The sequence below is a fragment of the Perca fluviatilis genome, chromosome 9, assembly GCF_010015445.1.
Source record: "Perca fluviatilis chromosome 9, GENO_Pfluv_1.0, whole genome shotgun sequence".
In the NCBI taxonomy this organism is placed as follows: domain Eukaryota; kingdom Metazoa; phylum Chordata; class Actinopteri; order Perciformes; family Percidae; genus Perca; species Perca fluviatilis.
In genome coordinates this window covers 38988291-39014916 of record NC_053120.1, presented here as the reverse complement: position 1 = coordinate 39014916, position 26626 = coordinate 38988291, and the positions used below count along the sequence as shown (strand labels likewise).

At 41.5% G+C, this 26626-nt stretch overlaps 1 protein-coding gene across 1 annotated transcript in view; it reads right to left on the bottom strand.

The window, feature by feature from the left end:
- Positions 1-136: 136 nt before the first annotated feature.
- fryl (furry homolog, like) overlaps positions 137-26626 on the bottom strand; it is a 63211-nt gene continuing 36721 nt past the window's right edge. Inside the window, exons 36-62 of the mRNA XM_039810206.1 lie at positions 26537-26621; positions 26103-26227; positions 25868-26018; positions 25683-25786; positions 25246-25428; positions 24727-24928; positions 24220-24341; positions 23921-24108; positions 23418-23512; positions 22703-23298; positions 21886-22154; positions 21659-21799; positions 20642-20842; positions 20369-20530; positions 19319-19393; positions 18946-19122; positions 17900-18100; positions 14869-15060; positions 12145-12554; positions 9436-9643; positions 9149-9298; positions 8808-8906; positions 7823-7891; positions 4553-4570; positions 3546-3656; positions 2817-3010; positions 137-2061 (exon numbers count right to left, since the gene is read on the bottom strand). Of these exons, the coding sequence (XP_039666140.1) occupies positions 1821-2061; positions 2817-3010; positions 3546-3656; positions 4553-4570; positions 7823-7891; positions 8808-8906; positions 9149-9298; positions 9436-9643; positions 12145-12554; positions 14869-15060; positions 17900-18100; positions 18946-19122; positions 19319-19393; positions 20369-20530; positions 20642-20842; positions 21659-21799; positions 21886-22154; positions 22703-23298; positions 23418-23512; positions 23921-24108; positions 24220-24341; positions 24727-24928; positions 25246-25428; positions 25683-25786; positions 25868-26018; positions 26103-26227; positions 26537-26621 (4769 nt within the window). The 3' untranslated portion in view covers positions 137-1820. The remainder of the gene's footprint in view (positions 2062-2816; positions 3011-3545; positions 3657-4552; positions 4571-7822; positions 7892-8807; positions 8907-9148; positions 9299-9435; positions 9644-12144; positions 12555-14868; positions 15061-17899; positions 18101-18945; positions 19123-19318; positions 19394-20368; positions 20531-20641; positions 20843-21658; positions 21800-21885; positions 22155-22702; positions 23299-23417; positions 23513-23920; positions 24109-24219; positions 24342-24726; positions 24929-25245; positions 25429-25682; positions 25787-25867; positions 26019-26102; positions 26228-26536; positions 26622-26626) is intronic.

The following is a 26626-nucleotide window of genomic DNA, read 5'->3' as shown; positions in this document are numbered from 1 at the left end:
GCTTTTCAGCATTCACAAGCATTTTCTGCAGGAAATGCTTTTTCTAGTTGTACTCTAATACTTCCAAACTTTCATTAAACCCTTTATACGTTTTATTCATGTTTCCACAACTGTAATAACTTGAAGACAAAACTTGTACTGTATGATTAGGCTTTTATTTATCCAGAGAGAAGGCTGGTATGTGAGTGAACAAGAAAAATGTATAATGCACCTCCACATTAAAACATCTTCCAGGTAAATAATATTCATTAAATAATTAAGAACAGCATTCAAATGTACCAGACAAGCAGGAAAAAAAAAAAAGCTCTCTGAGGAATGAGTACAGTGACTGTTACACAATGTGCCATGACAAGATTTCCAGAAAGCATTCAGATAATGGTTAATGTCCTGCAGTCACAGCAGCAAGTAGGGCCATTCTGAAAGCACAGCGCAGCTTCAGCGACGGCCATTTCCCATCTGAAAACGGGGTCAAAATGTATCGGGAGGATGAGCGCTGCTTTACAACGTGATCAACCCACATGGACCAAAAAAAAAAATACAACCTTATCTCCCCTTTATGAGGCTTTAAGCAGAGCCTGTGCTGCTGGGGTGCTATGCTAACAAAAAGATCACAGTGGAGAGAAGGAATGCATATGCCTTGGCTGGATTGGCGTGGTCCAACAGGAGATGGAGGCTACAAAGGCAAGCAGGTTGCTAGTCCCAAACAAGCCCCGACCTACTTAGCAAGAGCACAACCAACAACCAAGGCAGCCTTTGGAACATTTTGGAGTTTGTGTGATTAGATGACGAAGGCGAAGCGGATCATTAATGACTCAAATCTGGTCTTGGCTTTCTCTCATCACATTAGCTTTATACATACATCCTATTCGGATGAACAGTGCATTACACAAAAGTACAAGGGAAAAATACTGGTTTTACACTATACATTTTCTAAAATATATACAGAGTAAAATAAGTTATGTTTCCATAATGAGTTGTAGCCAGTCTGCACTTATGTGTGCAATTATATGCATTTGTGTGTGAGCGTATACCAGAATATCCAATATATATATCACACAGTCAAGAGTCTCTAAAGGCAGCTACTTATTTGGTTAAAGAGTGAGTTTTGCGTGAAGACCTGTTTTAGGGGACTCTCCTCTCAAAGCAGATCAATAAACAGATATATTTCTCTTTTTACACTCCCTGAAGGCAAACGTCTCCCACAAGGTTACAATTACGTGTTAAATATCCTAAAATTTACAACCTAGGATGTTAGCTCTAATAAAAAATACATTTCTCAAAAAAATATTCTTGCAGTGCTTTTCTCTTTCAAGCATGCTTTTGAAAACTTTTTAAACAAGATTTTTCTGTGTTTGCTTATGAATCTTAACGGTGTGTCCTCACACATACGACACCTCCTCTGGACTGTCTACATGCTTCAATACCATCTTCCGGCTCGGGCCACCCGAGGAGGCCACCGGTCGGTATGATCCAGCAAAAACAAAAAAGAAGGAAAAAAAAAAGTAATCATCCCACTCCGTGCTCTTATTCTTTCCCAGACACACCACCAAACGACTTATTGCAACTGAATTTTGCAAATTGGCTTAGTCTGGGAAAAGAAAACGCTTTAAGCATTCATACATGTAATAATATATATTAAGAGTCACAGTTATTCCCACACATCCTTTAGCCCTTTATAGGTGGAGTCTCTTGTCCTCCTCTAAAGCCCCTCACTGTCTACCCTCTCTCTACAGCTGAGGTGAGGTCTGTGTAGAGCAGGGTGGGGGGGGGGGTATATTTGTCCAGTCTAGTCCAGGCTTGCAGCCTGCAGTACCACAGGTTCACAGTCCAGTGCTAACCATGGTGGTGAGGGGATGGCAGGCCTGCGCCTGACTCAGAGCCTCGTGGATCTGCAGGTTGAGCTCCATGAGGCGGGTGCTAGCCTGAGACAGGTCCCTGCTGGGGCCCACCACTGCCAGGCAGCCCGTCTGGCCCAGCGTCTGGTGACGGAAGTAGATGTGCAGAAGGGTCTGGACTGCATTGTCTGTCTCGTTGCCAAAGATGTCATTGGGCCACAAAGACCTGTAGATAAAGGGGGGTGTGAGCACATGCAGAGAAAACTTTGAACAAAAGACATTTCTAGCAGTGGGATGTTTGCGGTTTTTGGTAAAGCCAGGTCAGAGCAGAAATACACCTACTTCATTGTGAATTTTGGATCTCAAGGAAAACAATCAAACTCACTGGAAAAGGTGCAACTGCTACCAACATTCCCTAACAGTATATCAATATAGTGCATCTGACTTTGGAGCATTGGGACTGAAAGGAACAGTAGGTTTTTTCTTGAGTTAGCCAATGGCATTAGTCATGCTAGCTATTTGGCAGCAGCTGATGATGGAGTTGCTTCGTGACATTTTAATTCATTTAATTTAAATTGAAAAAAATTTAAATGTCACGAAGCAACTCTATGACATCTAAAGTATGCTGCTAGCACTTCTGCTTGTGAAGACTTCAACAGCAGGGCAGTGTTTTCAACTCTACAAGGCAGTGTGAAGCTAACATGATTATTTTCATTATCAACTAGTATAACATTTAATTGTTTAAGCTATTAAAGCTATAAAACTCAAATGCATTCAAACTGCAATAATATGCATTAGATTAGAATGAAATTGCAATGAGAGTGAGCACATTTAAAACGTTACAGCACCATGACTTGATTCCTTGACATGATTAGTCCTTACCTAATAATTGTCTTGATTAGGTTTTTTTTTTGGTCGGTTGGCTTAATCAATTTATCGACTTGTCGTATTAGCACAAGAAGTCTGTTTGTGTCATCTTACCTAAAGATTTTGACCTGTGTGAGGGCTGAGTTGAAGTCTCTTGCTCTCAGAGTTTCAACCAGTGATTGGATGGCCGTCTCTGTGTTGGTCTGGGAAGTGTCTGACATACACACATCCTCCTGAGCATCATTTCCTGTTTCTGCCTCCTTCAAACAGCTCTCTAGGATAGTGAGTTCTTCAGACATGTTGGTCACCTAAAAACAGAGGCATAAACACATTCATTTCATTGCACTGCATATCACAGCACACATGTGCAAAATCTTCCCGAGGGGTCAGCAAAATAAATCTATTGAATAAATATTAACTGGAAGTGCTGACTCTATCACTCCATATTATACATAATCTAATTGAATTAAGTACTAATCAAATGAAAGGTACAGGGATGGACTGCAGTACATATCCAGCAACGTCGTTAAAAGAAGAACCTGCCCTGCCTGTATTTTACAATACAACTATGGAAAAAGAGACAGTGTTCTTACAGCATTACGTAATATAATGCTATTTGTCTGTTCTTAATTCTCTGACAAAGAAGATGGGAAAGATGCAAGCTGCCACAGCGCCACAGTCACTTTCTAAGGCAAACATTGAACTCCAACTACATGCAAAGTGCATTTCAGACATCTTTTATGATTTAAATGTGTGTCAGAAACATAAACAACAAATGTATTCATACACATCAGTGTTATTTTGAAGTAGTCAGGAACAAATTCACTATAGGTTCCATCTCACCTCTGCCTCTCTCTTGAGGACGTCCACCCTGTTGATGAGCTTACAGTAGGCCTGGAAGAGCAGCAGCAGCTGGAAGTGCAACTTATAGAGCCTGCGACATAACTCCAGTTCCTACAGAGACAGAAACATAAAGAGTCACATGCCGGCATAATGGTCTAGTTTGCACTTAAAGTTCTCTGATGATCATATGATTAGATGGATGGGTATCCTGGGTTAGAAATGTGGGAGTAGATGAAAGGGTTAACATGGCCTAGAGCAAAGTGCCATCCGGTTTGAGCCAGGGAGCAAGAGGTGAGTCTACCACTAGTAGAATTAGTCATGAGATCTCTATTAGAAAACTATCCATCACCACCTCCTGTGACACTGCCTACAGGCCACTGTCACAAGTATGGCTGACTAGATGAATGGCCTGAAGGAGTGGGTTGATTACTGAAAGTTCAGACCCTAATCCAGGAAAATATGGAGGGAGGAAAAAAACAAAAGAAAGGTAATTTGAACATATATGGGAATGGAACAATACACATGCAAAATGAAAGTAATCTAATCCTGACAACAATATGATCTCTCCACCCATCCTCTACCATTGAAATGGAGGCATCCCGTCTGAAATCATCAGTAACTCTACACTGTTGAGACATCTTCACGTATCTATAGACAGAATCAGTGTGCAGTACGAAGCGGTTTGATTATTGATTATCCAGGCTGGATGTAGCAACAGGAGAAAAAATAAATAAAATAAAAACAAAAACATATGTTGCCATACAGGATAACAGTAAATTATGATTGGGTGGATGGGAGAGTTGAGCTGGGTTACATGACCGATCAAGGCAGAGACAGAGATACAGAGGTGGGTGGGGGTGGTGACAGAGCAGTGTGTGGTTGCCAACAGCGCAGGTATATGTGTAAAAAAAGAGAGAGAGAGAGAGAGAGAGAGAGAGAGAGAGAGAGAGAGTCAGTGTTTTGTCCGGATGTCATGATTATGAGTCTATAATATGAGAACCACTTACTGCTAGATTTTCCATTTGCTAAGCAAGAAGGTGAGCAGGTCACACAAAAAACAACAAACAAAACAGAAGGAGAGAAAGACCAAGAATTAGTGAGCTTTAACATGGCAACTGAGACACAGTGACCTGACAGGCAAGGAGCGTTGGTTTATCATCTTCCCTTCACGCAGGTCAGTGAGAGCTCAGTGCCGCAACAGCTAAAAGCTCACTTCAGCAGTAACCGAAACCTTTATTCTGAAGGGCTGAATAACAGCATGTATGCTGAGAAAAGATATGATAGAAGCTACAGAAGGAGAGGGATGTAAAATACTCTTGTGACTAGGGTTGGGTACCGAAACTCGGTGCCAATAGGGAACCGGTGCCGACGTAAACGGTAGTAACGAGACCGAATAAGATCGAAAGTTTCGGTGCCTCATTTCGGTGCTTGACTTTACACTACACCTGACCGCATGTAACGTTAGCCTACCTTTAGCTAGCAGCTGGATTAAACACCGGTAAAATGCTGACAGCTAACGTTAAACAGTGTAAAGTGTGACTGGATTTCACTGTGGAGGACTTCAACAGAGGGATGTAACAGTCTGCAATGCAGCACAGCAGCTGCCGTTGTTGGAATTCATATACATACAGTATGTTTATATGGTCGGAATGAAACAACACAGACGGTGCGTTCACTTGCAGCTGCCATTGTCGGAATTAAAACAACACAGACGGTGCATTCACTTAAAACAGGTAGCCTCGTGGTGCATTCACAGTAATTGTAAAATACCCTTTTCCCATCTGGGGTTCAACAACAATATACTGGTGAAATAAGTTATTGTTATAGTTATTACATTATTATTAAATCTTTAATTTTGACCATGGCCTTAGCAATAAACAAGTCAGACTGTTGTTTTTTCTTCTTCTTTTTTTTTTTACTTTATTGAAAGGTACCGGTTCAGGCACCGGCACCGTTTTAAAAGTATCGATTTAGCACCGGAATTGAAAAAAAACCAAACGATACCCAACCCTACTTGTGACTGAAGCCACCACATCAGTGTTAACCTAAGACAGCATTTGTGTGGTCCAGGCTAAGAGGGAAGTTGTGAGCATCAAGTCGGCAGATCTGTGCAAGAAGCTCAAGCTACAAGTCAAAATGTCAACAACTGTAGGATGTGAGGTGAGACCATGCAACATCTCCATGAAACTGAGGACAATCAAGTTAAAAGTGGAAAAACCTGTACGTCAGTCATGAAATCCTCATCTCTCAAATTCTATTTTTTTATATATATATATATATATATATATATATATATATATATATATATATATATATATATATATATATATATATATATATATATATATATATATATATATACACCCACACACACACACACAGCCAAGTGAATATTTGTCTCAAAATTGTATCACAAATCTTAAAAAGGAACACGCCGACTTATTGGGAATTTAGCTTATTCACCGTAACCCCCAGAGTTAGACAAATTCGATACATACCCTTCTCATCTCCGTCGCGCTGTAGCGCTGTCTGACGGCTCCAGCGACATCAGCCCATCACAGAACAGGCAGGTGAATGGTTCCAGTAATCCTACTGCTCCGAATAAGTATAAAATACCAACATGTTCCTATTTACATGTTGTGATTTGTAGAGTCACAGCGTGTACAAAAACAACGTAACATGAGACACAGCCATCTTCTAACCGTAAACAAATCGGGAACTATATTTTCAGGCGGAAGAATATAGTACTTGGGGAGTGATATGCGCGCCGCAAGCCTGTCTGAGAATATAGTTCCCGGTTTGTTTTACGGTTAGAAGACGGTTGTGGCTCATGTTACGTTTGTTTTGGAACGCTTGTCACGACTCTACAAATCACAACATGTAAACAGGAACATGTTAGCGTTATTATCAATGGGAACAATTGGGAGCTGGCTAGGAACCAGTTACCTGCAGGATCTGTGCTGGGCTAAGTTAATCAGAGCCGTCAGACAGAAGGGTATGCAAATCGACTTTTCTATCGGGGATTCGGATAAGCTAAATTCCCAATAATGGTCCTTTAAAGTCTAAGAAATTTTACAATATTTGCTGTGTATGAAAGACAAAAATATCCCACATTATCCTTTAAAGTCTAACTGAAGTCACATTTAGTCATTGCTTTTTGTAGTCAACAATAATGACTACAATTAATTAATAATTAATTGTATAAAAATATAGAGTGCCTCATGTGCTTTTTAAGTCTGCCAACCAATACCATGGACTTCCATTAAAAGTAAGATGGACAGTCATTTTTATTTTTACTCGACTACTTGGATCTATCCTTTAAGAGCACCTGACATTTTATTTAATCACCAAAACCAAGTTTCTTGACCCAGAGTATCACTCCCTATTTTTCCGGGTCTTTGGAAAAAGATCAGAAAAGCTCCTTTCCCTGTCAGTGGCTGGAGGGGCATGTTAGTGTGTGTTTGATTGACAGCAGCTGGCAGGCTGAGCCCAGGCAGGGGAATGAGAGACTAAGTACACAACATTCCCTGTCATAGGCAGACAGCGTGTTGTTTGTGGTATTGAAGAGTAAGGACTATACCACCATCTAAATGGCCGAAGTGACATGCAGGTACATTTACATGCTGTTTAATGTGCTGCTGCGGAGCAGCTTTTAGCTATCTAGCCAGCAAACTGATGTTAGCAGTGCAGGACAGGACACATGTTCCTGTTTGTGAGTCAGATAAGAAGGAGATTTAAGCAGGAAAGCTAATGTGGTTGTTGTTCAGACAGTGGCTCTCGTGTTGTGTAGCCGGCTGCTGTCTGGCTCATTGTGAACGTCCGCTCTGCCAATGATGAAACCTGAAGTTACTGCTTTATGCAAATATAGGTTAAAATGAAGCCATTTTCTGTACAAAAACAAGTTCTCCATCTACGTAGACTGAGAACTAAGGGTATTCTGAAAAATAAATACAAAAATAGGGGACGTCATCATGAAACCAAAAAATAATAAAAATACATTTCTCCCTTTTGGTTTGTGATTTTTTTTTCTTAAAAAAAGGTGAACACAGGACAGGTGATTGACACAGCAGATATCTATGCTGTAGCAGACAAAAAAAACATGCAATTTAAATTTCTTAAGTCTTAATGCAGAGACCTCACTGGTTACAAAATCCATCCATTCATCATAAAGTTGCAGTCTTTAACGATTTACTGGATTCCTAAAAGTCCTATTGAGCGACACAAATTACAAATAACATTCCCAGCCATCAAACAAGTATGTAAGTGTTCACTCCTACCTGTGCATGAGTATTGGGTTGTTGGCTGCTGTCTTTGTCCCCAAATGTTTTCCTGCAGTTCTCCAGCCACTACAGGGTTGGGAAGACAGGAATAGGTGAGAGACATAAAATACATTAAGGATTAGGGAAGGGAAAGGAATATTGGTAACCTAGGCAAAATAAGAGCTTTTGGTCTCCCTTGGATGGCTGCATCTACATTTGTGTACGTATATAATAAAGGTTGGTCAGGGAGGAGATCTAATAAGAGTGTTGTACTTAGCCAATTAAACGAGGCCTGTTCCAGAGCACGGGATAGTATCTTGCCCTCCAGGGACCACTGCCATCTCATTCAATTAGCGCCCTGCATCCCAGAACCCTCTGCAATCTCATCTCTTCTCTTCATTCCCTTCCCCCTTCGTTCCTCCTCCCACCACTCACAGCTTCTTCGGCATGGCCTTCTATAACTGATTTAGAAGCGCCGAGTTATTTTTATCCCTTCAGAAGGGGATGTCACTAGTGATGCAGACACGAACGGCAGCTAAATCTCCTCATACCCAACACTGATTCAATGTCTGTCCTGCTGATGAGACAAACTGGGGCTTATCTTGTACAGCATCAGCCATTTCTCTTAATGTCCTCTTGGCATGTCCATGGTGAGATGGCATAGGGATAAAGGGCAATTTACACATGCTTCCTAACACATCTCTCTTATGAGAGGCAATTGTGAGATAGTTCCTTAACTTAACAAAAACACACACACACACACACACACACACACACACACACACACACACACACACACACACACACACACACACACACACACACACACACACACACACACACACACACACACACACACACACACACACACACACACACACACACACGACTTAAACTGCAGCTGTGGCAGTCTTAAGAATCACGGAGGCAATGTGTCCTGAGGGGAAAAAAGTTCAAAGACAATAGGAAATTAGATGAGTGTGGGAGAAATGTGGTGACTTACAAGCTCTGCTGCCTCTCTCTTAGCGTTGTAGGTGTCCAGGTGTTCCTGCAACTCCAGCACACTAAACTTCAGAGTCTCCAACAGTCCACAAGAGACCAGCTACAACAGCAAGACAGGACACCACATACATTAACCCACAACAACACCCAATATATAAACCGTACATGACAGAAAAATATCTACAGCAGGACACACAAACACATTAAGGAGTAGGCATAACATGCAGCACTATTTTTTTTCTTTTTAAAATAATAGGTACATTACTGCAACCACATTATTGTATTTTAGCTCTTATTAGTTTTGTCAAAATGAGTCCAGACAACCATGCAGAACAGCCTCACCGTCTCTGCATCCAGCAGCACAGTGGGGCATTGGGAGTGAGACGTCATGACTTCCAGGGAGCTGAGGAACTGATTACCCATTCTTTGGAGCCTTTCCCCAAGAAAGCGTACAGATCCATGCGTAATAGAGCCAAATTTCCTCTGAATGCTCTGTATTAAACAAGGGTGTGGAATAAAACAAAAGGAAATAAAAAATCTTGCTAAGAATCCTCACAAGTAAACAACAGATTGTAGATGTCACAGATAAAGTGCAGCCCTGCTAACTATCCAAGAAAAAAGGCATTTACCTGAAAGAGTCTGGAGAACACGTGGAACGTGTAAACAGCAGAGGAACCATCTGTATCTGACAACATCTGGTTGACATGGCAACGCCAAGCATCTTCCTCATTGTCATAGGCAACAGGCTGGAATGCTGCCAGGATAGCAGAGAGGAAGGGCGAAGGGGGCGGAGAGGCCTGAATCTCTGGGAAGCAGTCTGCGTCACCTTCATCTTGACTGAAACACACACACGAGGGCCAATAAGCAACAATCCGACACGTTCTACACTCCCCTCAGTCTTTACTGAAGGACAAATGTAAACACACACACACGCTCATCTTCACTCGCTGCAAGTAAACAACCTCACATAGCTGCATCTCTGCCTCCCTCACTGCAGAGTTTGCTGCAGTATTTTGAGAGCTCGGATCTACTGCAGTGGACTAACACAATAACATATGAGCTATTAGCATTTTAGCATGATCCAATCATCCTTCACACACACACACACACACACACACACACACACACACACACACACACACACACACACACACACACACACACACACACACACACACACACACACACACACACACACACACACACACACACACACACACACACACACACACACACACACACACACACACAAATACTCACAGGCCTGTAGGACCAAACAGCCTGAAGAAGCAGACAGAATATAAGTATCTAAAGCCTGCGCTGCCGAGCGCTGTAGCGGACACAGTCTCTGTCCTCATCCTCACCCCAACTATTGCTTCTATTTTCTCTTTCCCTTACGCTCTCCCCTTGTCTGCAGCTCGACTGTGCTGCAACTGCTAACAGCACTAGTGCACTGCACTCCCATCCCACACAGGACTGCAGAGCGCTCTATACGAGCTAGGCTTCTACACAAACAGACACATACACACACTTCTGCAAAACAGAGCCAGCTCTCAACCTTACAGTGGTACAACGTTGCTGAGTTGTTTTTGTCTTGCTCTGTCCCACATACATAAATCCTCATACATAGAAAAACACTAAACTGGTTAGTGTCCCGCTGTTTTCAGACAACCACTCAGAGTGCACCCCACTGACACGCTTGCCAATCAATCATGCGTGGCTAAGCTAAGTGAAAGACCTTCAATATAGTGATGTATGCTAGTAAGAGGCTAAGTGACTGTGTGTGTGTGTGTGTGTGTGTGTTAGCGTGTCTGCATATTTGTTCAGTGTAGTTTAAATGCTGAATTTATAGCTGTCCTCCAGCCAGAATTGGCCCACCTTGAAGAGGGAATGTTTCAATGTGGATTGGAGCCAGCAGCCTACCCTGGCCCACCTTCATAGTTCCAGCTCACACGGTAGCCATGCCAGGAAGAAATTACCCATCAGACCATCTCAAAAGTATTCATCTCACAGAGGCTAGTCTAGCCACATGCTGTAATGCATATGCCTTCATAAGCAGCCATACACAAACTATTGTTTTACCAACTGATAGCACTTTTATCACAATAAAAACATTAAAAATGAGAATGTAAAAGCTTGCCACTATAATTAAAAATTAAGAAATGAAAGCTGTACTGCATCGTAATAGTGTCGACATTGCTTTCTTACAAACCCCAATTCCAATGAAATTGGGATGTTGTGTAAAACCTATATTCAATTGAATACACTACAAAGACAAGATATGTAATGTTCAAACTGATAGTCGTTTTTTTTGCAAATATTCACTCATTTTGGATTTGATGCCTGCATCACGTTCCAAAAAAGCTGGGACTATTCAGCATTCTCTTTTACATCACTGTATGTGGTTTTTAGTACCTCTAGTATGTAACGACATCTTTGCCATTTGTCCCCGCCTCTAAATTGTTTACCAAAGTAAATATTTGAAGAGATATATGTATGCCCAAAGCATATGCATTTAAAACTGTTCCATTTATGATTGGCAGTACATAAACTGTTTTTGGTGGGTCTCAGCAGTCTAAAAGCGTGATCAAAAACCCATAGACCTAGGGCTGGGTATCGTTCAAAATCTTTCGATCCGGTGCCAGTTTCGATACCTCAGTTTCTATGCCGGTTCCTAACGATACCTTTTCGATACCATATGTTTTAAAATCCATTTCAACATCAACAAAAATACATTAAACACAAAGCTTTTATTTTCCAACTTAACTGTGAATCAAAACTGTTATCAAAATGTAAAGATTCTGGTAAGACTGCTCACTCAGAGTAGCATTAATAAAGTTGCCTTGCCTTGCAAGCTCAGCCTGTCAGTCAGTCATCAGGGCAGAGAAACCACTGTTGCGCCTGCTTGTCTAAGAGGAAGTGTAACGTCAACAGCACCGCAACCACTTTTGGCTCGCCATTAATATATCGCAGAAAACGCTGTCTGCGTGAAGTTTTGAAAAACTGTTACTACACTTGAAACCACTTTATCGGCATCGCTGTGACTCACTGACTTCAACAAAACTATAGAGCCGACAACGTAGTTTACTCCGTCCGCACCTCTCCGTGGGTGTGCGTGCAGGTCGGAGCTCTGCTCTCCGTCAGTATGGAGAGAGGACAGATAAGCTTGCGCGTTCAGACGCTTTTGGAACCGAAATTTGGCACCGAAAGATTAATAATTTTTCGATACTCATAGGATATAGGTGCCATAAAAGTATCGACATTGGGTGCCCAGCCCTACATAGACCAGTATTTATTTGATAATGTATGATGGTCTTTATCCAAAACAATCCACCTACCTGGACATGCCAGAGAAATCCGCTTCCTCCTCCTCACAGCGCTCATCCAGCTCCTTCAGGGCCTGTGTCACATCGTCCTCCCAGCCAGAGCCACAGGTGCTGTCTGGGTCTGGGTCTGGATCTGGCTTTGTCTCTGGTGGCATGGGCAGGGGCAGAGATATAGGCAGGACTGTTGGGGATTCTTCCTCACAAAGAGACCCCGGTGGAGTGTCTATGGCCGGCGGGGGAGGGGGGGCTGGGTCCAGGTCTTCCTGAGGGTCGTGGGTCTCCTGGGGTTCCTGAGGGTCCTGCGAGTCTGGGAGGTCACACAGCTCTGATGGGTCAGAGGGCAGAGGAGGTACACTGCAAAACCCTGTGTCCTCACTCACACTGCTGCTCAGCTCATCCGCTGCAGTCATGCTTACAGCATCCTGTAACACAAACCAGAAGGGAGAGCTCAGGCGCAGTTTGGCAGATGATACCACATAAAAACACATTGTACATTAAAATTCTTTTTTTCCCCCCCAAACGTTGATTGAGGATTGCCAGGTTATTTAAGGTTATTATACAACGGCAGCTCTTCATTTAATTTCGAGAACATAGATTCACTGCTGGGCCTCTAATATATATATATATATATATATATATATATATATATATATATATATATATATATATATATATATATATATATATATATATATATATAATTAAGACTGCTATAGCCTATACTTAAGAACATTAGTTTCCATTATACAAGAGGGACTTAAAGTCAGCACTTTTTACAAGGTTCACTTCCTTGGAGATTGCTCTTTATGTCCCTCTATAAGCTAAATATCTTTCATTAGAAATAAAAGAAAAAGAAAAGAATCAATAAACAGAAGCCAATATCAATCTATCACCGAAATGCCATTACAAACTTGACCTCAATGCTAATAAAACAGAAGCATCGTGTTGAAACGACAGGACAGCAGATAAATGAGATGTACTGTATACGCTCTGACATATGTTACATTTGTATAGACAGATTTATGACCTGCACATAACTACACATTAATGATGAACTGTATTAGTGACATAAATTCCCTAAACAACACTAATCAACAGTGGGCACACACGAAGTGAATGAACAGTTTCAAAATCCACAACTTCATATATTTATAGTTGATTACATTAGCACAAAAAAAACAGTTACAGTGTCTGACTCAGACACTGGAAACGCCAAATAAATTCCATATGCAAAGTAACCATATTGATGTACCGTAAAGCACGTACATAGAGGAGGGATATGTTGGCAGATGGTTCAGAGAAAGGGTTCTAATTAAGAGCATTTGTTTTTCTTCCCTTGTTTTTTTGTTCTATTTAAAAGTCTAATGCATTAAGAAAACTGTGTGTGGCAGACAGCCAGTATATCACAGAGGCAGCAGCTATATTACAGAAAGCTTTTAGAAGTGGTCGTAACCATCCTGGAGGGAATGAGTAAGAGTATTGATGGTTTTATCTAGGACTCATTACACTAAGAGCTGGGGCTGTGATGGGGGAGATGTCCTTGGCATGATATTGAGACCACTGACTGGATCGAGTTCCTAGAAACTTGCATTCAGTTCTGTGTATAAAGCATCATCACTGAGGGGTAGGAACACCTAATTAACATAAATATGTATGAGCTAAGAATATTGAAAGTTAAAAATATTGGGCCATTTGACTTAAACTTCTGCAATACCCACACTGTGTGCAAATGAAAATAAGGACAACATAATATACTCACCATTGTTAGTATAAGTGATAAGCGTCAGGAGCAGTAGACAGCAAAGCTGCTCATCACAAGACAGGCTATGGCATGTTAATATGGTAGCAAATTGAAGGGGTTTAATTGGCTAGAGCCCCACTGGTTATCAGTTAAAGGTGCTGTAGGTAGGATTGTGAAGATCCAGGACTTGGCCAAAAAATTAAGCCCCTCCCCCCACAAGGGAGAATTAATGCGTGTGCATGAGCGGTGATTGACACGCAGTTAGACACCCCCCGGCCCTGATTGGTGCATCTGAACAGGGAGCGGTGGATTTTTGCAAATCACACTACAGGCTGGAGGTGGGGCCAGAGGAGATCTGACTTCATGACCTGCTTCATGTAGTTCTACTGGAACATAGGGTCAGTTTCAGCAAATATGACAGAAAGTTAGTTTTATAAGTCTTACCTACTGCACCTTTAACTCTATTTTTAAAGTGAACACACCACTTGTAATGGACTTATACTCACACATGCTTCTGCTGCAGATAAAGGAGCTGGTGTCCATTTCACAAGTTTTTAATGGAGGATTTAGTAGGAATGGTCAGTTGCTGTTTTATTGGAGGTGAGCAGTGACAGCCAGCCTGAGGTGAGCTTTTGTTTTTATCTCTCCCCAAATCATACAAGCCCCACCACTTAACTATTAACCACATATAAAAGGGAGCAAGAGCTAGCCTTCAGCACCTATACCCAGAGCAAAGCAACAAAGCAAGCGTCGGTAGAAGGATTCAGAAGCAGCAAAAGCAGCACACAATGTCTTCACCTGACAGCAGGCAGACACGGTTATAGAACCAGCACTTTTACACCCATCCAAACCTCCATGAAGGTAGCTGATCCACTGTCTCAATGACAGACAAGCCAGAAGTACAGCTAAAGCAAATTAAGGTTGAACAGAAAGATAAAGGTAAGCTAGAAAGCACCCGTGCACCAAAGTTTATTGCTGCCCCCGATTGATCGCACCTCAGGCAGCTGACTGCTGTTGCTGTCTGAGTGGGCCATCTCCAAAATGGGGCTATCCAGTCGAGGAAGGGAAGGTAGAGAGGGCAGGACAGTTGCCTCCTCTGTCAGGGCACTGCTGGACGATTCTTGAGACTGCTGCAAGGAGTCCACATGGTTGGATGCGGTGTCCTCTGTAGCAGAGTCACTGTTAAGCTGGAGAAGAAAAACATCAGGACAGGTTAGCTCCTTCTGTTGAGAAACAGTATAAACACAATACAGACTTGTTATATATGTCATCTGGTTTGATGCAAACCTTTTCGAAAAGTACACTAAGTGCTAAAGTCGTCACTGTCAACACAGTCTAAATTTCTAAAGATTGTTAATTGAGTATAATCTAGTAAAGCATTCTGCTGCCATGCCAAATAGATCCTTTACTAAACCTTAAAGCACTTTTACTTATTGTTAACACTCATGCACAACACAAATGACCTTACTGTGGGGTGCAACATATTTAGATAATGTTCTGGGTTTCATATGTTAATATTAATATATAAGAAGTTCTTATTATTTGCCAGAGCTTGTGATCAGTTTAGAATGAATTAGTCACTTTGTTCATTATGTTTGTTTACTTGTAGAGTTACTTCAATACTGTATTAGCTTTTACATTACCAAGTCTTCGTTTTTTGTTTTTTTTGTCATTCACATTTTTATTGCCTTTTTTCAGAAACAGGAACAATAATGATCTCTCTCTCTCTAAACAAGAACGAGAAAGATAACAATGAGCGAGAAGAAAAAAAAAAAAAACAACAAAAAAAAAACCACATACACAGGGTAAATATTGGTCTGATTCGTCTCTATACCTAACGCATATCATCACACCAGTAGCCCACATGATGAGTATTCTATCAATCTCATATAATACCAGTCCTCTCTCAAACATTTTAGCAGTGACTTGTACATATATTGAAATCATTCAGTCAAATTCTCCCCCATTAAGCATGCAATATCGCATTCATATAGGGGCCCCATATTTTCCAAAATACCTCCTGTCTGTTATTCATATTAAAAATTAATTGTTCATAGCTGGCCATTTTGGTCATTTCTCCACACCATTCATTGAAAGGGATGATGTGTTTAGATTTCCAATGCCTTAGTACAATTCTACAACCTGTGATAAGGGCCAGCCTGCACCATAGAGTCTGCTGAACTGACAGGTCCACCCCTGCTGGTATTATGCCTAATATACAAAGTGCCGGATTCTGTATCAAGTCTGCTCGTAATACTTTATTAATGAATGTTATAATATGCTCCCATAAGTTGGTCGTCATTTGACATTCATATAACATATGCATCAATGTGCCTCTGTGTCTTTCACATCTCCAGCATATATCTGAATCCAATAATTTTAATCTCGCCATTTTACAGGGAGTCCAGTAACCCCTATGAATGATCTTATATGTAACCAATCGAGTCTGAACTTCCCTTGACGTTTTATACCAGGACCCCACAATTTCCTCCCATGTCTCATCAGCTATCCCCACCTTCAGATCTTCCTCCCATGCTCTCTTAAGGCCACTGAGTCTCGGCGGGTGAGCCTGTCGCATAAGACCATAAAATCTAGACGCACCGCCCCCAACCAGCTGGCTGCCCTGAAGTCTTTCCTGTATCACAGTATAAGATGTTAGGGGAAGTTTTCTTTGTATAGACATTATACAGCTTCTCAGCTGAAGATATTTCCAAAACTCTTTTTTAGGAATGTTATACGTGGTCATTATCTGTTCAAATGTCATGAACACATCATCTTTGAACACGTCTTCAATAAAAATAATTCCCGCCTCCACCCATGTCTTCCAATAGAGAGTTTTTTTGCCCACTTTCAATAGTTTGTTATGCCAGATTGATGATTTTTTCGTGAAGGAGGGCCTTAATCCTGTCACCTGATGTGAAACTCTCCAGGTTTCTCTCCCAAATGCCAACAGTGGATTCCTAAATGGGATTTCTCCACCTGTTTGCGATATAAAAGCCTGTATGGGGAATGGATCTGTAAGTTCTCTTTCCATCGACACCCACGCAGGAGCTTGGTCTACTACCATATATATCTTGGACACAAAGTCTTCGTTTTAACAAAAATGGTTTGTGTTGCTTATTGTTTTGCAGTTGAACAAAAACAAAAGACATTACCCATGTTTCTGTATCAAGCAGAGCATGACATTTAGTAATTTTAGTCTTCCATTTAATTGATCCAGCACAAAAGGTAAGTTCATGCCAACATCAATAACAGTTATATATTACTCTGAACTATTTCAACATTCGGTTTAAATGCACAAATAAATGCTGCATGCTCATTCTTCTAGTGGTAAGGAGTAATACTGGATGACTACAAACATTTGGGGCAAATATCCACTAGAGGCAAAAGCTCATTCTCTCACCGTGCACTACGAAGATCAAGAAGAGCAGAAGAAGAGAGAAAGAAGCCCCATTAGACTGAGGTAAAGCATTTCTAATAATAGCATTATTATTGGCAGCTTTGGATAAGACCTTGCTTGCGAAGCAAAACAAAGCAAAGGAGAGTTAGAGACAAGTGGCCAAAAAATGCAAAGAAACATGCTGTTATTTTAAATTCAAAAACTGGTAGGAGGTTTTTAAAAAAAAAAAAAAAAAAAAAAAATTTTATTCAGTTGTGAAACTGAAAATGAAAACTGAAAATGTTCTCTTCTCCTCTTGTTAATAAAACTATCTTGAGTCAGTGCGAACTGAACCAATTTATCGGAGTTTTCCTTAAGTATACTTACCTATCAGGAAAAATAAAACTATGAGAAAGCATAATAGCATTAATCTAGCAGTCAGAGGAAGAGGGTCTGGGCTGAGGATTAAAGGGGTGGGGCATCTACCACCAGCGAAGAAGCAAGCACCTAGCCCCTGTCCACACTGGCAGCAGGTCCAGCTCAGTACGCACACACACACACACACACACGCACACCATGCCAGCGGGCTGTGTGAGGAGCATGGTGGGTTGGATGGGGGGTGGGACCCTAACTAGAGTGAGACTTACAAGGCCAGAGCGGGTGAGAATCTGGCTAGCGCTCAGTACCTCCTCCTCTGACGATTCATCCGTGTCCTCATGGTTGGTGAGGTTGAGGCTTGGCGTGCTGCCTGCGTACTGGCACTCCTGCAAGGACGGGGTGTCCCCTTTGTCCATGCTCTCCAGGGAGCGACGGCGCACCCCCCAGTTGAAGTTGTCCATGCTCTCCCCCTGCAGGACAACCAAGACAACAACAGTGAGACACAATAGGAGGTACTGGGGAATATTTTACAACACGAGGAAAAAAAGCAAGACAAACACATAAAGAACATTAACATTCCACAACTTATTAAAAAACAAAACAAAAGAATAAATGCATGATTGAGTGAGATGATTTTCCTCTACATTTTTGGATAGTAAATGATTCAATGTTATAAAACGTCATTTATAAAAAAAAGGGTTCACAACGACAGTAGCCACAATTTCAAATCAAGAGCACTACAGCAGTTTGTTTGGTGACACCAGGGGCCCTGCAGAGAATGCCATCTCTAAAAAGCTTTCCATCCCAAAGACTTACCTGCAACTCCTTGTGGCAAGAGAAGAGAAGGAATAAGTGTGTTAGTAGACTTAAGACAGTTACAAAGCACAGAAATGTTTCTACTACAACAGTCAAGACAAATAAGACGCAAGATGGACAAACATTAATTAATCATTAATTTTGTTAATCAGAAACAACACAACTAAATACAGTATGGTCAAAAGTAGTGATGAAAAGTTACTAAAATGGATATGCAAGTACTTGAGTGAAAGTGAAGATTTTGTGAAGGGTCCCTGCACTTCATACCTGCACTCCATTTAAGTGGATTTAAAAAAACAATTGTGGTAGTTTAAAGTTTATTAATGCAAATAGTTATACTGTCCACACACTCACACTGTCCTCTATGTTTCCTTCAATTTCTTGTCTTTTCATAATCCGAAAATTACCACATTTTACATTCATATGTATACATTCTACTTCACCGTGACACACACAAACAAGTCTTGTTGTGTTTGTCAAATCTATGGTAATCTCTCACCTCAGCATCCTCCAACTCCACATCTAAGAAGTCAAAGTCCTTGAAGACACCAAACTGCTGCTCACTGCCCGTGTCTTCCCCCCCGACCTCCTCTTCTCTGACCACCTCCTCCACTGTGGGTATGAGACTGGTCTGCTGGTCTGCAGAGTCCAGATCTTCATTGGATGAGAACACCACCTGCATAGAAAGGAAGGAAAGAGACTCCGTTTTCAAATAGTAAAGAGCAATTGTTGTATGTTCATTAAAAAAAAAAAAAAAAAAAAAAACTATTCAAACAAAAATAAAATCAACAAAAAGACAACAGCAGCAGTATCTTTAACAGTGATTTTACAGAGACCTTGTCAGAGGCTTTAGAGTAGGAGAGGAGTCTTACAGATGGATTTTTGGGAATGCCAGACTCCGGACCACATAAAGACAGGACATTCATCAGCCTCTCTCTGGTTCTTCTCTGTAATAAAAACACATAATCATGACGAGGAAACTTCAAACAACTGCCATTTATCAAGTAATATGTGTGCTCCATGATATTCTAGATAGAAGTAACAAACATTTTAATTTATATTCTGGTTACAAATGTGACAAATTTTGACAAAAGCATATATTAAAATCAATGTGTTTATATGCTTCAAAACAAAAACTTCAAAACTTGTGTATTTTGTTCCGACTCTGTTTGAGACCTGATAACTTGCTGTACATCACCAGTTTAGCTGGCTGTATTGGGCAGATATCAGATCCAAACAACAGACATAAAGAAGGATTAGAGCTGGAACTGGTAAAGCTTCACCTTTAATCAGTAGGTGCATTTAAATCCACCTGTTTTCAAGCACATTTTCAATTTGTGCAATCCTGAGTGGAAACGCTCCAAAGTTCTTGACAAAAAAAGAAAAACCCTCAAAATATCGCAATGAAGATTTACGTTTGGCTGAGGTGGAAAAGTACATGAAGCATGTTACTTAAATGTCCACTGAAGCTCCGCTACACTAGAGAGACAAAAATACCGGCAGGCGAAAACCTCTGATCTGTGTGAAGCAATGAGACTGTAACCTTCCTTAAAATTAGTACATGAAACAAATAGAAATGATACATTTCCATCATGTTCTGTACGTCTTTTCAACATTTGAGGTTTGACTGGTGCTCTTTTAATTAAGTTATCTCGTTGAGCTCTTTTCTTCTGCACTGGTATAATGGAACTTAAATGGAGAATTAGTGCCACCTACTGCTTATCGATGAACTAAATGAATCAAGTATTAGCATAACGGCAATTGATATGAAAACACACATACATTTGGATTTTCTTTTGCAGGTGTTCTAAAATTTTGGTTACATTTTCGCTACTTTTAGGTGGAAACCTGGCTACTGCTACGTGGTGTAAAGTATTAGGCCTACATGATGTTGGATGTCGTGTGTCTGTTTGAGTAGGTACCTGAGAGAGTTGAGGCCTCTTCCAGCTTACTGGCACCAGACCATTGGAGTTGGAGCCGGATGATGTGGAGGAGGTACTCCTAGTTACAGCAATCACCTGCGGCTTTCCATTCCGGCCTGCTGCAGTACGTTGGTCACCATATTTATGCCCTATGATTGGCGTCTATAGAGTCAAATAATGCCAGTTAGCAATAAAATACTACAGAGCATATCTTCAAAATGAAAACACTGAAATATGTGCATTGAGGAAAAACTGGAGTGGGAGGACATGGACCTCTGAGATGTCAAAGTGGAAGTCCAGAGTTTTGCCAGGCAGCTCCTTTGAAGAGTTGTTGAATATGCGTGTAAAGGCAATTTCTGGAGAGCCGCATGATTCGGTGCTATAAGAGCGCTGCACATCGTCTGGAACAACAAGGCTGGCTGAGCGAGACACCACCAACTTCAGAATGTTTTGAGCCTCCTTCCAATGTGGGCTCTGTAATAAAAACAGGGAAATATAATGATTCCATTGTGAGATATCGGGCTGTGTAGGTGTTTCTGGAGAATTAATGAATGTGAATGAACATATTTTCCAAACCATACCCCTACCTACAGCAGCTATCAGCCACTCAATCTCTGAGGCCATTTGTATTATGTACCACTTTCTACAATGTATAGCCTATGTAAATGCCAGGGGACATTAAAAGGATGCCTAACAAATATAAGTCACAGTGCACACCAATGCACATGCAGAGATATACTGTATATGCACAAACACAATGGCTTCTACAAAAGGCAGCACTGGTAGTAAGCCAGTACAGAATCGGCCCCAGGCAATAATGGTATAACAGCTGTCAGATGCAGTTGTGAGTGAAAAGCATAGAGTGCCCTGGGTCAGGGCTGGTAAAAGGCTTCCATAAAGAGCTGGATCAACGAGGCCTCTAAACAATAACCTTGAAAGATATGTTTTTCTTCTTCTCAATTGCGCTACTATTAAAAGACCAGATCATCCCAGTATATACAGGCTGTATGTAAAAATACAACTATTATTGAACATATGGAAAACTGCACCCAAGTGGTGCATGGGTGAAGTTCTTGTCCAGGGTTCAATTCCTGGTGCTGCTACTTGCAGAAAATAATGTAATAAGTAATGTAACCAAATAATAATAAATCAAAAAATACATACGTACTTCACTTTATCTATTAAGTCATTGAGTAAATAAGTAATAAGGATAACATGCAACGAGTAGCTTGCACAGCACTGATTGCAATATTTGATCAAAACTAAACAAGAAGTGCAGTGAAGGCTCACCTGAACATATTTGCCAATGATCTTCATGATCTCCAGGTTGAACTGTTTGACGGGGGCTGCTGATAGGTCAATATGACTCAGCAGGCTGTAGATGATCTGCAACAGGGACTGCTGCATGCTGGGAAGGCCCTTCTCCAGCAACTGAGAGAGACAGAGATGGAAACATCACTGGTTTGATCTTACCATATGTTACTAACCGCAACAAGTTTGATCGTCCTCTTGCGTACCTCGGCCAAGTAAGTGACCAGGTTCAGGGTTATCTCTGCAAAGGCATCGTGGAGATAGCGACAGACCACATTGATCCAGTTGGTGCAGTCGCGAGAATAGCTGTGTGTGCTGTACAGGCTCATCATGTGGGCCAGGTTGGAGAGTGTGGCTGACTTCTCCTCTGTGCACACCTTGGCTATCTTATCAGCTGTCTCCTTACAGAAAGGCGAGGGGCTGTCAAAGTGCTGGATGAGATGTGGTAGGAGGCACAGGATATTCAAAGGAAAACCTGCAGACATGTCACAGGAAGACAGGGAAAACAAAGAGTCACATAATTAGTAAAGAAGTCTAAAGCAATTACTGATATCAATACTACTGATGACACAAATGTTAGCATTGAAGTTAGCACTAAAAGAAATGAAGAGAACCAGACAAGCGTTTTTGCAACTTCACTGGTGTTGGGGTTATTGTATCAAAGTTTCAATTAGGGCTGCACAATATGAGGTAAATATGTGATAATGTTGAATATCGTTATAACGATATTACTTGCGATAAATACACAGATATTAAACAACTTGCTTGTTGCATTTAAAACAAATGAAAGGAAATAATTTCCGATGTGTTTATTGTGGCAGTTATGGAGAGGACGATAAAAAAACGATATATTGTGCAGCCCTAATTTTGATTCAGATTTCCTCGTTTTTCTAACTAAGAAATTACAATAAATGAACTAATAATCAGTGCTTGAAAGACTTTATAAAAAACAAAAAAAAACACAAAAGAATCTAATCCATGATCAAGTAAGCAGTGGGGATATTCTCAGTTCTACACACATACCTGCCACTTGCGAAGGGTCCACCAGTGTATGTCTGGAGACACTGATGAGCTTGCTCAGCAGGTGAATGGTGAGCTCCTGAGTAGAAGCAGAGGTGAAGCCCTTCAGGAAAAGCTGCAGCAGACCAGGGAAGCTGTACCACTTCAGCTTGGCCTGGACCTTCTCCAGACGTTCCCTGCTGTCTTCCCGGTCCAGAGGCAGCTGGCCCAGCAGCTTGTTAAGGAGCCGCAGGGCCAGCAGATACTCAAACTCGTAGTCCGACTCCAGCAGAGAGGCGGCGATCCAGAATACAGTGGCCATCAGATTTGAAGGGTCCACGGGGGGGATGGCTTCCCCTCCTGGACCCCCTCCCCCACCTAGCGATGATAAGCTCCGTGTGCGGGCCAGGTTTCCGTGGCTACCACCAAGTCTGTCAGCTATGTCTAGGGTGTTGCTCCTACGTCGGTCGGCTTTTCGCTCACCCATCAGGCTGGCGCGAAGAGAGTTGCTGCGAGTATGAGCATTATGGAACAGACCACCACTGTTCAGGTTCAGCTGGCCTGTGCTTTTCCTGTTGGCAGCAAACTTAGGCCCCAACAAGGGATCGCGGGCAGAGGTTCTGTAAATAAATTGACAAATCATTTTGTAAATGATTTAATTATGTCAGGTAGTATGTGATTGAAGGTAAGGATGAGTCAAACATGGTGAAATAAAGCGGTTATCATTGGTTGGACTTACTGTGCCAAGGCAGTGAGGAGGTCATAGTTTTTGACTGTGTCTGCTAACGTGTCAATGCCTGACTCCAGTGTTAAGAGTAGTTCAATGACAAAGCCCTAAGGAGAAAAAACACCAGAGGTCAGCCAGCCAGAAAGAAACTGATGACTTTGGATATCAGTGAGTCAAAAAGTCTTACTTGTAACATGTGGTTGTTACTTGTACTGATTCTTTAATCTACATAACAATTATATTTGATGTAAAATCTGTGTGGAGTGTGGGTTATTTTCAATCTGATACAGTAGGCTTTTCTCCAGGACTACCTTTACAATGTTTTTTGCAGTTTTGGAATGCAGCAACCAACAACAAATGTATCTATTTATATCGGAACAACTGTGCTCTAAATGCAATTGTGAGTAATTAACAGGTTGAGCAATACTATAGAGATTAAAAGTAGAAGGTGACCAATAGTGTTGTGTGATTAGACCAATGCAGAGCAGGACCATGTAACTGTTTTAGGTTCTAACCTGAGCCTCCTCTCCTGGGTCCCCTATAGTCTCTACCAGCCGAGACAGAATGTCAGACAGTGTGGCAAGAGTCAGAGGTTGCTTGAGTGCCCTGAAAATCTGGAATGAGCGACCAGCGTAGTGGCGAGAAGAGCAAGACAGAGCTGTTTGTAGGGCTACTTCACTCAGCAACGACTCGAGCTGGAAACCTGAAGGAATGCACAGACAGGTAAATGTGATAAAGCGGTCTAAAATCATACCTGTTATTCCATGCTGGAAACTGTAAAATGAGGCAACAAGCAGTTATGAACCATACAAACCTGACTGGGAATGTTTGAAGACGGTCACTACATGTCTGACAAAAACACTCAGCTGGTCAGCGCTCTTAATGTTGGGGTTCTTGGGTGACACATCCTCGTGGTTCCAGAGCGGGCCCCGTTTTCTACAAGGCAATAGCAAACACACATCAGGCAATGGGACTTAACACTACGAAATTACACCACAACTCAAAACATTGGTTGATGTTATCACACCAGGCTAAAGGAGCCAATATGACACCAACCCAAAAACCCAAACCATGCAATGTGAAAATACCCGATCATTTCAGACCCCGCTGGAGGCATGAAAGCAAATTATTGAACAGAATGAGTAATGATGCAAGTGCTTCAACATCTGTATATGTAGGATTCAAACTGATACATACTAAGCATGTGAAATTTTACATTAGGCCAAGTTAGTTAGTCACAAGTAGTAGAAGTGCTATAGTAGAAGAAGAATATTGGCTAAGGTAGATCTATTTTTCTGGAAAAAAAACAATGTCTTCTTACCTTGAGGTAATGAACTCAATGAGAGCTTTGACTTTCTCGTCCTGTTCAACAGTGGCATCTACCTCACTGAGGAGTGCAGGGGAGAGGTGGGACAGAGCAGCTCCCCCTGCCCCAAGACTTATACTGGATGAAGTGGAGCTCGAGCTGAGGCCAGAGTCTTTCATAGGTGATGGCTGACAATCTGGCAAAAACTCCTGCACTCCTATAGGAACAATTGGCATACACATTGTACACATTGAGCTGTGTGGTGTGCTTTGAAGGCATCTTAAGAAATAGTAGTAGTAGAAAAAGTAATATTTTAAAACCAAAATCTTAAAAAAAAATGGTATCATTTACCAAATGATCAGTGATCTGTTTTGTAATACAACAAATGAGTATGCCCAATAGTTCTCTGCTATTTTCCCTCCATTTAAGACAAAAAAGGATTTCTGCAGCTAGTAGGGAATCAGTTTGCAGTCCTTCAGTTAAACGATAGATGACCTTTTCTTTTCGGATTCTGAGCTCCACAGCAGGACTGACCTGTGAGGTTGATCTCTGGAACTACTGGCTTCACAGTCAGGACCCTCGGCTCATTGTAGTCTCTGTTGCGTAACAGCACCATAGCCACGGATTGAACGCTGCTATTTCCTCCCTGGACAACGAGCAGGTGAAGCAGAAGACGTTTGCAGTGCTCGTACACTTCTGGGTGCTGGTGATCAAACCCTGGAAGAAGACGCAGAAGAGGGAGAGGGATACAATTTAACTTTAGCATGTAGCGGTGTAATCAAGTATGAGGTCAGTTAAACTCACTCCTCTACTAGGTACTTTTTAAATAATGTACTTTTGAATTAGTAGTTTTGATAAAAATATCCGGTTATTCAGGCAAAGGACCTGAGAGGCCCCAAAAGAAGAAAGCCAATTCTGTTCTTGGAAGAGCCAGGCATCCGAAATATATTATTAATTAGGAAGCAAGTTACCTATAAAAATTGCATGTAGCAAGAGGTGCAGGTAGGCACTCCACTCCACTTTGACCCCATGGTCCACAATTAGGTCGGTTAGTAGGATGACTGCAATGTTACATCTGAAAAACAGACAAGGTTGATTTAGGCAAAGAACACAATAGAATAATGTAGAGGCAGAGTAAAGGTGATGTATGGTGTACCTGTGGAGCGGTACACCAGGGGCATTTGTCTCTGGCAGGTAGTCCACAAGAGGAGACCAACAGCCTCCTGTAGGTGGGAAGGGGAGAGGCTCTGGCCGGTTGTGATCCATCACTTTCAAACGCCAGTTAGCATAAAGTGGCATGGAGTCACCTTGGAGAAGGTAAAACAGAAAATGTTTGTGGGAAAGAATTCTGAGCAGTGTTTAGTTTAGTGGGGCAAAGAGTTTGTTCTTACTCTTCTCTTCTTCATAGGAGCCTCCGGAGCTGCTGCTGTAACGAGATTCCAGACGGTGGTGCTGACGATTCAGGTTACTGTTCAGCCCACTGTTCAGCCCACTGTAGATGTCCAGGTGGGTGTAACTGCAGAACAGGCACGCTTGATTTAAAAAGGATAGTGCAAGCTTTTTTTTTGTTTCTGCCTATGGCCAAAAACATAAAATCTAAACCATTTCATCAGCAAAATCTTTCAATTAAAAGTACCTAACCTCATAGCTGGGTCTCTGAATTGTTTCTAAAATAGACTTGAGTGTTTTATCTGAATTAATTCATATAAATAATCAAGAAGCCATTATAATTTCCACTTTTTAACACCTCTTGTGTAAAGTATTACTCCTCCCATTACATTTTCTTTTTGACACAAATAGAATAGTGCCGTATTTCAGCTTGTACCTGTCCTCTATGTTAGAGTCTTTGATCTTGCTGTCATGATGACCATCGTTTCCTGGCACCATGGTATTGCTGCTGGAGGTTGTTCCTGAG